The sequence below is a fragment of the Poecilia reticulata genome, chromosome 18 (assembly GCF_904066995.2).
Source record: "Poecilia reticulata chromosome 18, P_reticulata-male-v2, whole genome shotgun sequence".
In the NCBI taxonomy this organism is placed as follows: domain Eukaryota; kingdom Metazoa; phylum Chordata; class Actinopteri; order Cyprinodontiformes; family Poeciliidae; genus Poecilia; species Poecilia reticulata.
In genome coordinates, this window is record NC_088847.1 from 15,574,149 (window position 1) to 15,589,976 (window position 15,828).

The following is a 15,828-nucleotide window of genomic DNA, read 5'->3' on the forward strand; positions in this document are numbered from 1 at the left end:
TGAAATTATCCACCATTTTCCATGAACTCAATGTCCCATTTATCATTTCAGAATATGAAAAAGAAAAAAAAAAACAAGTCTTGCTTTATAATGTTGACCCTCAAAGAATCTCAAAGCTTAAGTTCAAATTTCACTTAGGTTTCCATTTTTAATGAGCAATTAAAATAGATATTTCTCCAACCATGTTTGTTTCAACTTGATTGTCAAGCATTTTAATAATGAAATCCAAGCCGACAGAACAAATGCATTACTTCTTCTCTTTATTTACTTATTGTTTCAGCCCATAAAGCTGCAGGGATTGTTTTTCTTTTGAGTAAAATCGGCACTTGTTTTGTTTAATAGACTGCTGTGTAGCTAAACTTGGCCAGCTGTTCTGCTCATGATGGGACAGAAACAGATGCGCTTTATGTTTCACAAAGCAAATGTGAATTTTGGGCATATAAGAGAAGTTAAAATTTAGCTTTAAGGCAGTGATTTCATAGTCTGGAGTAGTAAAAAAAAAAAAAAAAAAGCAGTGTGTTTACAACTCCCAACATTAAATAGAATACCTAATGAAGTACGTTAAAATGTTAGTAATTTATTTATCTATTTTTTTTCCACAGCAGGGTAAATGTGTATATTGATTACAAAAGAATATTGATGAAGAGAAGGAAAATGATGAAAACACCTGATGAACTTTGTTCCTCACCATTTGCATTAGACAATGAATAGAATGAATCCTTTTAATATTTCTAAATATGTGCATTTGAAAAAAATATTTAGTAATCTTTGTCCTCATACATCACTGTTATACATCAATAGGGGCGCACCGATTGCAGTTTTCTGGCCAATCGCCGATCTTTGTAAAACGCCTAACCTGCCAATACCGATTTTAGACGATTGTTGCCTGAAATGTTACTCATTATAGCGAGAAAATTGCTGAATGGGCGCCAGTGGGATGACTTCTGTTAACTGCAAACATGCAGACATGACCTGGTGGGCCAGTCTATCAGTAAAACCTTTCTCACGGGAGAGCAGAAGAAGACAGTGGTCGACTTTTCACCTTTGTCGAGGTAGACAAGATCAGTGGATGACGTCGGCTTCACATGTAAAAGTCGGCCGATCACCGATCTCCCAAAATTAAGGAAATCGGCACTGACAAATCGGCTGGCTGATAAATCGGTGTTAGGGTTACCAAAATATGTTTTGGTCTAAATATGTTGCTACTTGTGCTAATTTTTATTGTGCTTATCTTACTTAAATATCTCGGATTTAACAAAGTACTTTGTCAGTTAATTTAAGAGAGAATCAACAGAGAAATGTTCATTTGGGGAAAAATGTTATTTCCAAACATTTTAATCATTTTAATAATGACTTATTGACCAAAATAATCATGTTTTTAGTATCAGTATTTATATTTCTTTGATTGAAGCAGCCCAATGTGATTTTGTTTTCACTACACTCCATTTTTCTTGATTGTAATTCTGATCCTGTTTAGGCCAGTTCACTTGTAAAATATCACAGCAAAGGGGAAAATCAGGCCTTTGTTGGGTCTGCTCCTCAATTTTGTAACAAACTGCTTCTTCACATCATGCCCTTCCCAACATTAGACATTTAAAAACCCCATCTGAACACTCAATGTTATTCTTGAATTTGCCATTGGAAAGTGCTTTAATAAATTTGCGAGCAATTGACAAATGGACTAAATAAAAAGACACGCGCAGTTTTGTTCCTGCCTTCATAAATGTATTCTGATAATCAAAGTGAGAGGCGGCCTTTCTCAACAATAAAGTGAGAATAAAGGTGACAGTGACAAATGCTTTGCAGCTTAATATGAATCACCTTTGTGTCTTGGGAAAGATAAATCATTTTTGTATATTTTCTGTGCTGAAGGGAGCATCAGATTACAGAGGTGACATATTCTCCAAGTCTCTGTGGCTTTTTTTTTTTTGACAACAGAAGCTTAGTTTATTACCGAACAGACGGTGAAACAAGACAAAACAACAAGCTGCTCTATACACCAGCCATAGCCACGGTAAAATAATTGCTTGGAGCCTTAAGCCAGCCCCTCAACTTACCTGACAAATTTAATCAATTTGAGTTGTACCCTAGAGAGGGGCTCAATTCAGTACCTCTGTGAAACAGTGCCATCAAACTCACACACGCACACCCACAGACATTTATATTTCTAACTATATTGGTCTTTCTAACCATATGCATTGGCTTCCATTTGCTTTTTGAACAAGAAGTTTAACAACCTCTGATCTGCACCGATAGAACTGTGATGCAATAAATCAAGGTATAATTTTGTTGGAGTAGGTCCTTTTTAAAGTAAAATGTTCAGCAAAAAATGTCAAAGGTAACAAAAGATACTATTAAAATAAAACTAAATGTGCAGCATGGTATTTTAAAAGGAAGTTAAAAAAGAAGAACGTTGGCGTAATGATTAGCTAAGCCGTGACGTAACAGACATTTTACATAAACAACAGCTGCCCGTTGGACTCCTGGGTGAGCTCCAGCTGTTACATGAAAACATTTTATGGTGTAATAGTTTACAAAGTTGTGATTTGTCATGCATTTCATTTAAAAGATGGAGAAATACATGCGTCCGTGTCGTTTCTTGTTTACAGGTTCCGAGCCGTCTGCGTGTATTTATGGTCAACTGAGTTCCACCAGCATGACGCACTGAGATACTGAGAAAATAACTATGAAACACATGAAAGACTGCACAAACACCACATATATTTTCTTGTTCGATAACTCACCTCAAAACAACATCGTATAAACATTAAATTTATGTTTATATGATGCTTTGGAAAACTAAATAAAAGTGTTTGCTCACTTCAGTAATCCATCTTGTTTTTCCTATTTGGTTATACTTGAAAGATTGAAATCAAGCCAATTCAAATATCAGACAATGATAACCGGGAAAAACAGCAAATGCTGTTTCCGGACCATTTCATTTGCTTAGACAAATGCAAAAAAAAGAGAAACTTTTTTAAAGGTATGGTTGAGGTTTATCTCAACCGTTGAGATCACATACTTGGAACCTGTTCGATAACATGAAGGCGGACAAATGATTGCAAGTTTCTAGAGAGTGCTAAAGCTCATTCTTAAGGCTGTAGGACTCAAATGAACCACAGAGAGACTCTGTTCACAAATGGAGAAAACACGGAATAATCGAGAACCTTCTCAGGAGTGTCCGGGTTACTAAGAGTAGCTACCGGTGACTCATTCAGGACGTCAGAAAAGGAACATCTAAAGAACTCACTGAAAGGTTATTCCAAAACTTTCATTTTGTTTGTATATATTTATATTTTTTGGAGGAGAATTAATGGATTTCATTAATTATGGAAAGTCATCCACAACTTTTAGGAAGAAAGCAGCTTTGGGCCACCCCCAGCATGTTTGAATGTTTATATGACTCTGTGCAAGCTTTACAACAGATTTAACAAGATGCAATCCTTCTGAAAATGTTATTTTTCACTTGTCAGTTCACTCAATATTTTTCCAAAGGTCTTAGGGATCATCAAGGTGTTTTTGTTATTATTATTTATCCATTATAAAATGGACCTTTGTTTCCTTCTTGTTTCCGGCCTGGAACTGAATGCCTGTTTATTGTTGCTGAATCGTGAACTCTAACCTACTGAAGTCTGGACACCAAATGGGATGTGGTTCTTTTATGAAAATCCTCAAATGCGGATAAAAAACAAACATTGCTCAACCAGAATGTGAAACAAATTTAGTTTTTCACATTTTGAAGTGAGCCGCTATTGAATAAGTAGTTGAGAAAACAACCAGTACAATATTTCTATGAGATATAGTTCCATTTCCTTTACGTAAGCAATACAAAGGTTATTGTCCAAAGTTAACCAATAAAGAGATTTTGCTGATTCATTAGCAAAAACCCGAGATCTGGCCTCTGTTTCCCTGGTCCTCTTGAGACTACTTTTAGACTTACACAAGAGGCATAATTGGCCATTATGCAGACATACTGCATATCCCAGGACCATTTACATAGACCAACACAATGAAATGCTACAGCAGATCTGAAAAAGCCATTAGCATGCTAACTGAGATGTTACTGCTTATTATGTAAGTAGGGTATGCTGTCTTCGCTAATTTGCACTGGCATGAGCATGCAGTTTCACTCCGCAGAGTAACTTTATTCCCAAGGAATAGCAGCTTCTTATTAGAATCTAATTTTGTGCAGTTTTCTCCAAAGAGCAAGCATTTAATGAAACAGGACTGTGGGGTCTCTAATGAGCACAGGGCTACAAGATGTTTCGCTGCACATCTAAGGCTCAGAGCGTTTATGGTACAAGCTCATTCAGTTATTCTTTAAGCTCCCCACAAACGCACCACACCGTAACCTGGAGTTGTGCTTTTATGGATACATAGTTTTGTTTTGTCTTTTCTTAAAAACAATTTTAAAAAAATTATCTGTAGTTTCAACTACAAATGTATACAAAAGGGTAATTTATTAACCAGTTAATTTATTTCCAGTAATTTTATTTCAAAATTGAAGGTTGCATATTATTGAGTTCTTTATTTAAGCATTTAAGAGGGCAAGCGCTGATTTTAACCAAAACAAAATAAATAAATAAACACATCTGCATACTGAAAATCTCTCATGTTTCTGAGAATTCTGACATGTTTTTCAAAAGCAGTTCACAAATTTTTTTCATCTTTTGACAAACTAGGTTCTAAAAAATTTTTCATAACAGCAAATAAAAGGTAAAGCTAAAGAAGTCTGTTGGTGAAACTACAGACTGGCCAAATTTTACATTTGTTTCTCTGGAATTATGAAAAATAAATAAATAAAAATCAGAACTTTTAGCAACCCAGTCTTTAAATGAGCAGCCCGTTGTATTTGTCCTCTTTAAAGGAAGCAGATATGTTAAATGCACTTTAATCATTTTAAATTATTATGCAGGATGTACCTTATTTGCACTTTTCTTCCTTTTGTCTTTAACAAATTGCTCCATAGGCATGAGAAACAAAAATCCTTGCATGCATACCTTGTGCACCCACTTCACCTTGATAGAGTCCTCAACCTTTACACTAATAATTCAGACATCAAACACGAGCTTTACTGCAATGAGAGCGCCAGGTTAGATCAAAGGCTGATGCACAACTGTTTATGTAATCTACATTTCAGCTTTTACTAATTAAATCAATCAAGCATGAGTACACTTGTGTTATTTTCGCAGGAAGTGTTTCAGTTTCTTCCAAATTGTGTAAATGAACCAGTTTTCTGTGTTACTACTTGGAATAAATCTCTAATCAGCAGCTTCACACTTCAACTAGGCTCACAGCCGTGTGGAAGAAGTCTTAACTTTACAATATTGATGGGTACCAGCACTGCGGCGAATTATCCATACGGGAAGTCAAACATCTAAAAGATGTACGCCTAATGTATAGGAAATCCGTGGGAAGGCTTTGGCGAGTGGCATTTCTGCCCTTACCACTACAAGACTCGTTTCACTGTGAATAACTTTAACTTTTATGCTTGCTCTAGGATTGATTTCATAACCGGGACACAATCTGTCTCACTCCTGAGCAGCACGACAGCTTGACATTTGACAATTATTTTGCTTGTAACTGGTTGGACGGATTACATTTGATGTTATTTGTGTGACTGCTGCTGTGTTGGGTTTTCGCTTAACTAAGGCAGCATCTGCGGAATATGCTGTAAAAACAGATCTGAATCAGTTTACATTCTGAAGATGATCATCTTTTCGGCATTCGTGTTAGCATCCATCACGGCGTCCGTCGTTCTGGCTGGTCAAAACAATTCTTCCGTTTGATTTAAATTTCTCAGGGGAAAAGCCCCAGTTTAGCGTCAGTCCAAACAACCAATCAGACATCAGCGATCCGACTGTTCGCCAAGCTGAACTAATAGCTTTTCTTGCCTTGCTTTATTAAAACTTAATTTTATGAAATTGTGTGCTGAAAATGTATATCTTTTTATTACAAAAGTTTTTTAATTGTACAACTTGTGGCCAAGCAAAATCCCCTTCTGGCCAATTTCTGTAAAACAGCACTATTCCTGAACATCTGAGGGCAATGTGGTCCGTTATGCTCATAAAAGTAACACTTCTATTTATATTAATATGTCATGGAAAAGTGTTGGCATTGTAAATATCATGAAAATAAGAAATATTCAACACTGTAAATGTTTGAAGTGCTATAAATCTGCTTTGGAACCGTCACCATTCTAACCAGTCACAAGTTTGACTCTCACATGAAAACTCACCTTTTTTCCCCCCCTAAACTTAAGGCAGCAATGATTGGCAGGTCACACCAAACCACCAGACCCTTTTTAAACGAAAATCAAAACTGTCCAGGGAACCACTTGTAGGTGAACTCAGCCATCTTCACAGAAATCCCAATAACAGTTGAACCCAGCACTATAATTAGCAATTAGTTGAAGAACATGGCTGCCACGGTAGCATTGTAGTTTCTAAATATCACAAAATGCTAATTCAGACTCAAATCTTCATCAAGACTTTTCGTGGACCATCTGTCCTCTGTGGGAAGTTTTGAAAGCCATGTGTCCAAGTTTAGCATGCTATATGTGTGCACCATGTGGTTCTGGTCCATCCAAACATTCACTCCCGCTTGGGAGAATCTGACGTGTCATTTCCTTTGCATTAACGAAACATCATTCTGTCGGTACAGAGACCAAACAACTTTTAAATGGAATGAAAAGAGCTGATTTGATTGGTTACGGCAGATGCCGGGCCGCAGACTCAATCTGCAAGGATGCATCGCTAATCAAGCCCGGTTTCTGAGCTCCAGTGAAGGGGCCGACTGTGTCACAGGTGCCTGCTTCTGGATGTGCGTAAGTGGCCGCATCCTGTGCAACCTGCACAGCTGGCAGCACTGTGCAACCATGCCCTGCTAATTCATCTTCTCTTCCCCACCAGCACACAGGAAATGCACGAGGTTTCCTCCAATCTGTCTGAACTGTGTAATTGCTGAAATATAATTACTTTGAGTGTTTGTCTCTTCAACAGCTCCCCTAACATGATAAATTGTCCATTTCTGGTGTACGGCATGATTAAATTCTGATTTTTTTTTTTTTCTCAACAATTTTCAACCAAAATTGCCTCGGATTCTCATACAAAAAAGATAAAACGGAGGCTTTATGAACACTCAGGGATGTTCTGCCACCCATGATAATCCTGTGTAATTCCCAGCAATTTCCTACTTTCAGAATGCAGCACAATGAAAAGCAATGTGGGGCAGTAAAATTACCACAAATCAATCCCTGTGACATCCTGCATTAAGCATCACAGGTTTCTGTTTATTTTTTGTGTTTTTTTCCCCTACTTTTGCTAGATGCTGTTATCAAATTTAGTGCAGACCTACAGCTGGAAAACAGGATCTGTGCGACCGCATGTCGCACATAAATTACATCCCTACGGCACCTACCGGAACTGTTGCCCATGCTGGAAGCTGACATATTGTTAGCCATCTGTGTAGATGAAGGAAAACCGAAAGTCATCTTGGTGAAGTTGTGGTTAGGCTGCTTCCCACAGAGCAGCATGTTGACGCTCCCAAACATGTCCTCCCGAAAATCCAGGGACTCTGCTGCCTTAAAGTTCATGGAGTTCCGCAGCCTGACCACCTGGTTGAGAAAAAAAAAACAAGAGAGAAAAACGATTTTTACATAACATTCCTATCATCTAGAGTAGCGGTTCTCAACGTGGGCGGTACCGCTCCCCAGGGGGCGTTCAGAGGACGGCAGGGGGCGCTGGCGGACAATTTTACAAAAGGGGGGCACTGGGATGTCTTAGGGGGGCGTTTGGTCGAAGGTAAACTTTACACCTTAAATGCACAACAATGCCAGTTTAGACTTTGAGCAACTTGGTAAAACTGTCTTGTGTAACATTAAACCATGCTTGGCTGCAGCTGTACTGATGGCAGCTCTTCTAGTGTTTGTTAGCTTCTGTTAGCTTCTTGGCGCAGCTCCGTTCTCCTGCTACTGGTAGCTAAAATCACTGTGTATCCCTCTGAAAAATGAACCCATTTAAATAAAGAAATAAAGAAATCCCTCCATGGGTGATACCACGATAGAGGGCGTTCATTTTATAGCGTTAACACCGGTGCTGTAAGTGGTCCGCTATGAAACGGGGGTGATAGAACAACACAGCACTTTTAAATTTCAATAATCAGAATGCAGAAATTGTTTCCGTTGTTTTAAAAGGTTTATGTCAGTCTGCCTTTTCCCCATCAATACGCTTCCCGACCGCCCTGCACCTTAGGGGCTTAAAAAAAAAGACGTTCACATTGCGCAAAACTCTGAAACAGGAGAAGCGGGACATAAAATGGAGCGACGAACTAGATGTGAATTATGGCATAAAAACAGAGAATACGACGCTGAACAGTGAAAAAAATCATCACATGATGTGAAACACATAACGATTAGGCGGCGCAGCAGGTGATGAGTGAAAATTACTGGTGGTGAATAGCGTCAATAAATGATAAAAGAAATCTAGCAACAGGAAAGAAACTAAAGTGGACATAGCAATAAACCAAGAGAAGATGATACTAATCAAAGGAAACTAAATGAAATGAATGAAGAACAAAATGCAAGAATAAACTAAGAAACTAAAGTAAATACAGAGGAATAAACTGGTATGGCAAGACCTTTCGAGCAATAATTAATACAGAGGACAGTATGGCAAGAATAAACAGACACTATTTCCAGATAAAAGGTAAAATAATATTGTTTAAGTGCCATGGGTTTGTTGAGACCATATCTAGTACTGAGAATAAATATCTTACAGACCATAACAGTAAAAAACCGATCACTTATTTATGTTTTTAATTAGATTTGATATATTTATTGGCCCAACCTTTTTTGGGCGCTGGCCCAAAAAGGTTGAGAAACACTGATCTAGAGGATATTTAGATTCTTCAAAAAAAAAAAAAAAAAAAAGAGTGAGGATAATTAACACTCACATTCTCGATCAATGGCAGTGCGTCTGCACTGGTTTTTCTCATTAGTGCCTCTGTGTCCACTGGATTCAGGTCCGCAGCTGAAGGGATCTTGAGGAATAATTGAAACAGAGAGAAATTAGCCACAACGCAAAAACATTGACAGTAAAATTATCAGCAACATTACAGAAGTCATGTCACTTGGCCAAAGTAGCTATAGTCATAGAGGAGCCACAGACTTCCATAGCACATGTAGGAGAATTTGCAACAAGACGGCTATTAGCTGAATGGAGCTGAATACAGTGCAGTTCTGGAATGAATGCTGTGTGAGGCTGCTAACTTGAAACAGTTCAGCGGTAGAGTTTCGCCTTCCAGCGGGACAATAAACCGGAGCTAAAATGGAATGGTTTGGCTAGTCGTGGGAACGTCACAGTCCTGTCCAGAGATTTAATTGATATTTGCTGTCAACAACCAGCGTTACAGAGTTTGAGCTATTTTGCAAAAAATGAATGTGTTAAATTTCCACCTGTATATATGCAACCAAGCAGAAACAAACCCCTGATGTATTTATTGTGAAATGTGGTCAAACAGGAGTAAAAGCGGTGCTGAACAGAAATGCACAAGATAAATTTGTAGTTGTTTTAAAAAAAATGGAAGAAAAAAAATCTATCCTCTCTTTATAAATTGTACTACCTTCTGTAGTCCAATTACATTGAAGTGGTGGTAATGTGAATAAGAAAAAGGAAGGGAAAAAACACCTTTCATCCGTTCCCTCATCCTTTCCCATCCCCTTGTTCTTTTCTTTTTTACCGTGAGAGTTCAAAACATGACAGCTCTTTGTCGTGTTAAGGGGACGGTGAAGGGCCAGCTCCATCTGAACTTTTGAATTAAAATTTCCAGGGTCACATTCATTTTTTGCCAAACAGACTTACTAATGTGCTTCCCTGATTAAAAAATATTTTCACTGGCACAAAAACCTTGAAAAATCTAGTTGTGTAGCAGCATGTCTGGTATTTTAACTGTGCTTAGAAAACATAGACGTAAGCTGTTGGATATTTTTCTCAATTACTATAATGTGCAGTTTGATGGTTATTAATGTGTCATGCTTTATGTTGTCGGTTTTCTTCACCAACATATAAAAACAAAATCTAGCATCATATTTCTTTGTTTTTTTTTAAAACCCAGCATTGTTACAGCCACCAAGATAACATGTAGTTTAGTGTGTTCCCCTAAATTATGTAAAAGTAGTATTATTATATTTCATTCACAACCTTAAAAAGGTAACATAATATATTGACCAGATTTTTAACATTTGGAAGCATTTCAAATTGGATTGTTTTTTATACAAAAGTAGCTTATTTTATTTCACTTTTCTTTTGTTACTTTAAATTAAATGTCAAAGTGCACGGGGGTCAGGGGGGGTAATAAGATTGCATCTAAATGTCTTGGTGGGTTACAACCGACGGATGTACCGATTTGAAAATGTGATATTAGATATTAATATTGCTGTTATGGCTGGAAACAGATATTATAAATATATATTTGATGTGTTTTTGCCGTCTCTCTGCTTCAGTTAAACACCGCCTAATCCTGAACTGCATCACGATCACAGTCTCCAAACAAATGCCACATGACCAACCTCCATCCCTACTCCTCCAGAAACACAAACAGAAATAAGGTGGAAATAAATATCGGCTATTAATATCAGCACACATTCAAAATGACTAACAATCTCTCAATTATTGTTGAAAATGGGAAAGAGCGCATGCTCAGGTGGAGGAAAAAGAAGTATGGTCCATTTAGGCAAGAATGGCAACCAATTTTTAAAAGTTTAAAAACCTAAAATTTGACAAATACCTCTAACTTAGGATGCAAGTATTTGTTGCTACCACAACTGGAGAAGACAAATCTTCACTGCTCGATGTTAAAGATCTGTAGCAAAGTTTTCATCACAAGATCAATCCTCAACAACACAATTTTAAGGTTATGTGGCATCTTCACTGCCAGTCAACACGAAGGGTAGTTTATGTTCACTCATAATTTGATGTAATTATAACCTTTGTCTCAGCGTTGTTCAAACACAATTCTATTAGATTGGCATTAGTACTACTTAGCGTTCCTGTGACATTCTGAAAGCCTACGATATGAATGCGATCAGGGGGAAATAAATGGCACGCCCTTTTAACCACCGTCAGCTTCATGCATCAAGTGTCAGCGGTAGCCTTTATTAAAGAGTGTTTGCTTCGTCTTTGGCGGTTTAACTCCCAAAGCATAGGGACGCATGAAAAACAAGGGTCAAGAAAGTTCAGAGTAGATGTCATGTCTGGATAATACACAAAGGAGATTTATGAGAAACAATTTGTAGGAGAAAAAATATAAACAAACCACTTTGTTCAAATAAAAGCTTGAATATTTTTTGTTTAAATAAAAGGAGATATTTACTTTCATTGTTAATGAGAGAAGGAAATTAAAATGGGATTCACTGGAGTCTCCTAATTTTGAGGAAGACGGCGCTAAATCACCTGGTAATGATCAGCGGACGAGGAGTCCGATTAAGAGGTACATTAAGTCGGTACCATCACAAATCACAACTGCTTTCTGGTTGTAAACTTCACTGTTTTACAAGCTTTTGTTTTAGTGCAAGAATTAGGATGATATGTGGCGCCTCTGAAAAATATCCCCCGAGATTTTTACCACATTTCGTCACAATACGACGGCAAACTTCACTGCGATTGATCGACGTTTTGTGTGACAGACCAACCCAGAATGCCGCATAATTGTTAAGCGGATGGAAAAAGATAGACGGTTTTCGAATTTTCTATTAATTTAAATCTGACAAGCATCTGTCCCCCAACTCTGGTCCTGTGGGCCCGCCGTACTGCATGTTTTAGGTGCTTCATTTAAACCAGCACAACTGATTCAAATGTTTGCATCCCCTTTTTAGCAGTTGCTGCAGAAGCCTGTTAATCACCCAGTCATTGCAGCAGCTGGGACACACCTAAAGCATGCAGGACAGTGGACCCCAAGGACCAACATTATGAACTTCTGATTTAGGGTGTGGCTCTACCAGGTTTGTACTTACAGACACCAACATTTTTTCCTCATTGTAGTACTGAAAGATATGCGTCCGCCTCGCAATCTGTACACTTTTGTGTTCATGTATCACATAAAATCTCAATAAAAATGCACTAATGTTTGTTTTTGCGGCTTAACAAAATGTGAAGAAGTTCCAGGGATTCTAACACTATTGCAATCTCACATTTATCTTAAATAATGTGCATACGACAGGAGGTTCTGATAATTGAGGACGACGTATTGATACTTCCTCTACACCCAAAGGTGTAAGAAACTACATCGAGATCAGTTTATAGACTCCTTATACTCCTTCCTTTTGTCTATTTCTTAGTGCCGTTGTTGTTATCACAATCACTCAGCAATGTCAAGCTTTAAGTGTGAAGGCACTGATGTTCTTTTCCATCTATCTGCTTGCGGCGCTGAAGAGCTTTTCCACCATATCTTGTCTGGGCCTCCCTTTTTTTTCTACGTCTGAAAACGCCTGTGGGCTTAAATTGTTCAAAAAGCTCTCTCCTACGAACTTCCTGCCTTATCACTTATTTATTGGATTTTCTGTCCCATATATTTTCTCTCAAAGATAAAGTCAAAGAAAAGTACAAGCTTTCGTTATCCCCCAAAGGAAAGGGAGGCAATTTAAAAAAAATAAATAAATTAGGAAAACATTTGCTTAAATGAGTAATTATTATGTAGCTGCATATATTGAATAGGTTCACAGATGAAAAAACATATATACATCAACACCTATGACACTACTACTACAGTGTTATGGTATTGCTCGCAATGTTTAGAGTATTCAGTGACAATTCTTCATGTTTTCTATTCAGAAAGTTTTTTTTACATTAATCAGACAGACTATGATTCAGAGAAGTTTCCTTATCAACGCTGCACTTGACAAAATGCCCTTGAAATCACAACAAAGTTCAATGTATTTTATGAGAGTTTCATGTAAATGAGCAACACAACATGACGCATAACTGAAATGGGATAAAAATGATTCAATTTAATATTTTCGTTTTACAAAAGACTCCCTATTCCAACAGTTTTTCAAGGGACCTTTTGCTGCAGTTTCAGCTGCAAATCTCTTTCCAATACCTAGTGATGGAAAACTCGATGACCGATACATTGATAAATATGAAAATGGGTTCAAAATTAATTACTGATGTCCAAAATGTGTGTCATCTAACATAGTTAGTCTGTTCATGGTACATTACGCTTGGCGTTGAACAGAATGTGATGAGAATGTGCTCATGTGTTGAGCAGTGAGTTTGACCTTTTGCCATCCAGGAAGCGATTGATGATGCTTTGCTGCTGTATTCTATCAAACTCCTAAACCAGAGGAATAAACGAACTCGCCAGTGCAGATCATGTTTTAGCTTTCTGTTATGCATTATGTGGAAATGTTTATGATGTTGTGTTATAATTGCTGTTCTTATGGGAGGCATCTGACTGATTACGAAAACCAAATTTCCATTTCTGTGGACAATAAAGTTTTTTATCTTATCTATTTCAAAAAGAAATTGTAAAGTACAAAAACTTTGAATGCGTTTGCTCAGCAGTTCCGCAATGGTATAAACCTTGTCCACTGTTTTCACGGCTGGGACAAAAACCTTGGACTCCCTCTTTAGTCCAAGGTTCAATCGTCAGTAAGATCTTCCTCTCCGACGCACACTTTGGTCCTGCTGCTTAAAAATTAGGACTATCTGCCCAGGATGTCACCCTACCAGTGATGTCCCAGTTCTCCATGTGACACTAAAAAGACGCGCCAACCATGACAGCCCCTACAGCGTACAGAGGCTTCGGCGTCTCAAGCCAAATCTTATTCCTCTGTGCCACCTGGCTAACTGGGGAGCTTTTTAACCACCTTGACACCTCTGCAATAGTGATGAAATCGCATTTTGATAACTCTTCAATTCCCTTCGACAATAGTCTTAGTTTAGCAGTTGCCCCCTCAAACCACGCATCAACATCTTTTCCCTTCCACAGTCAGTTAACAGTTTTCCAGAGTTTCCTTTAGTCCAACCAAATGTCTTGGTAGTAAATATGACTCAGTCTGATTCCATGTCCCCAACCTCCCTCAGTACTCACTTTTATTAGGGGGTAAAGGATAATAGAGGGTCAAATTCAGATGCATTTTAATTTGTAAGGTATTTTAAGAATCGTGTGCCACTTTCTGTCCACTTTAAAGTTATGTACCATATTGTGGTCTCTTATAAAAACATAAAATACAAACTTTTAGCTTGTAACCTTGCAGTATCTAATTATGTTAGAGTATGAATAATTTTGCGAAACACTGTAAATGAGCTTGCAAATGGAGACCAGAAGAACAAAATAGATTAGCAAATTAGGAAAAGACGTTTTAGTCAGTTCTGTTGTCTCTCACCACAATATGTGCAAGTACAGTGAATGTAACAGCACAGATGTCTTTAATTTGAGGTTTTTGTCTGCTGATGCGCCGAAATATGATTAGTTTATCCAATTCAAGCACCAAACAGTGCTTTTAAAGCAGGCGCTATAAAAAATAAAAAATAAACTTTAATGGGCCACACACTGTTCAGTCACAATTTCTGTCCTGCTTTCCGACAGCAAAATTGGGAAGAGGTGAAAGAAAGACAATTTTACTGTTTATCTGACCAAAACACGTGGAGAGAATCACCCAAATGCAAATAGCTCTCTGGTAAAAATGATGACAGTTTTTCAACCAATTTATCAAATGATGGTCAAAATCTACAAACATTTAACTTTTTTTAGAGCACTTTTTGTCATAGAAAAATTTCTCAATTTTTTTTGTTAAGCGATGAGCCATGAACATAAACTAATTCAGTTTTAGTCTTTGCTGGTGAAAAATAAGTCAACAGATTCAACCAGAAAGAAACAATGACCGAACATAACTTCTATAGGTCAACATCGCATGTAAAATATGCATAGCTATGGTTTAATTTTATTACTGTATTACATTTTACAACTTAAAGAATCTTAAACGTAAAACTAACTACAGGTTGGCTGTTTGTCAATAGTAGTATGCTTTAATACTACTATTAATAATTTGCTTTAATATTTAGACAACCTAGTGTTGCACTACAGCAACAGTATTTAGGTAAACCCTCTCTCATCAATGATTTATGGAGTTTGGGCTGACTGGATGCTACAGGTTTTAAATGATGTTCTTATATATTGATAAATTATAATTCTTAAGGCGAATCCAGAATCTGTGCATCTCCAGTAAACATTGAGTTAACTTTTAATTCCAGTTCTATTAAAAAATCCAAAATTGTTTGAGTCTTATAAAAAGGAGGCTTGAAATATATTAGAGCTATTAAAATTGCCACTCCTTAAATCATCTTGGAACGCTGTAAAAAGTTCAGTTCTCATTAAATTCTTATTTTTAATACAGCCTTGATTAATCCAAACAGTAGGATTTTTTCTTTCATTAAGATTACCATTTTTACTTCATCCAATCAGTGTGAAGCCCTTACCAAATATTATCATCCTAGATTCCTTTTCATTATTCCAAAGTACTCAAAACTTGCTAAGCAAAAGTTTGTTAGACAAGTTTTGAAATATGTTGGTTCAGCGGAGGTTGGCGAGGAGGAGACTCACCTCTGAAAGCACTTTCCTCACGTCCACGTTTTGTAGAAGGACTTGCTGGGTTTTAATCAGCTGCTGTTGACTGAGGGAGCAGCTGACATTTTGAAAAGCCTCCCTCTCAGCTTGGCTGCTAAATTGGACATAGTCATCCAGATCTGTCCCCTCACACAAGATGCTCCTCACATTGTCAGGCCTTGGGATGCCCGTCGTCTGGAAAAAAAAAGAGACAACATTGGCTAA

General features: G+C 37.5%; 1 protein-coding gene across 7 annotated transcripts in view; it reads right to left on the reverse strand.

The window, feature by feature from the left end:
* Positions 1 to 15,828, reverse strand: part of LOC103480793 (phospholipid-transporting ATPase ABCA1) — a 213,883-nt gene that overhangs the window by 156,261 nt on the left and 41,794 nt on the right. For all 7 annotated transcript variants that reach the window (XM_081600003.1, XM_081600007.1, XM_081600001.1 and 4 more), the window contains 3 exons: positions 15,601 to 15,798; positions 8,953 to 9,039; positions 7,420 to 7,615 (listed from right to left, as the gene is read on the reverse strand). In XM_081600003.1, the coding sequence (XP_081456129.1) occupies positions 7,420 to 7,615; positions 8,953 to 9,039; positions 15,601 to 15,798 (481 nt within the window). The remainder of the gene's footprint in view (positions 1 to 7,419; positions 7,616 to 8,952; positions 9,040 to 15,600; positions 15,799 to 15,828) is intronic.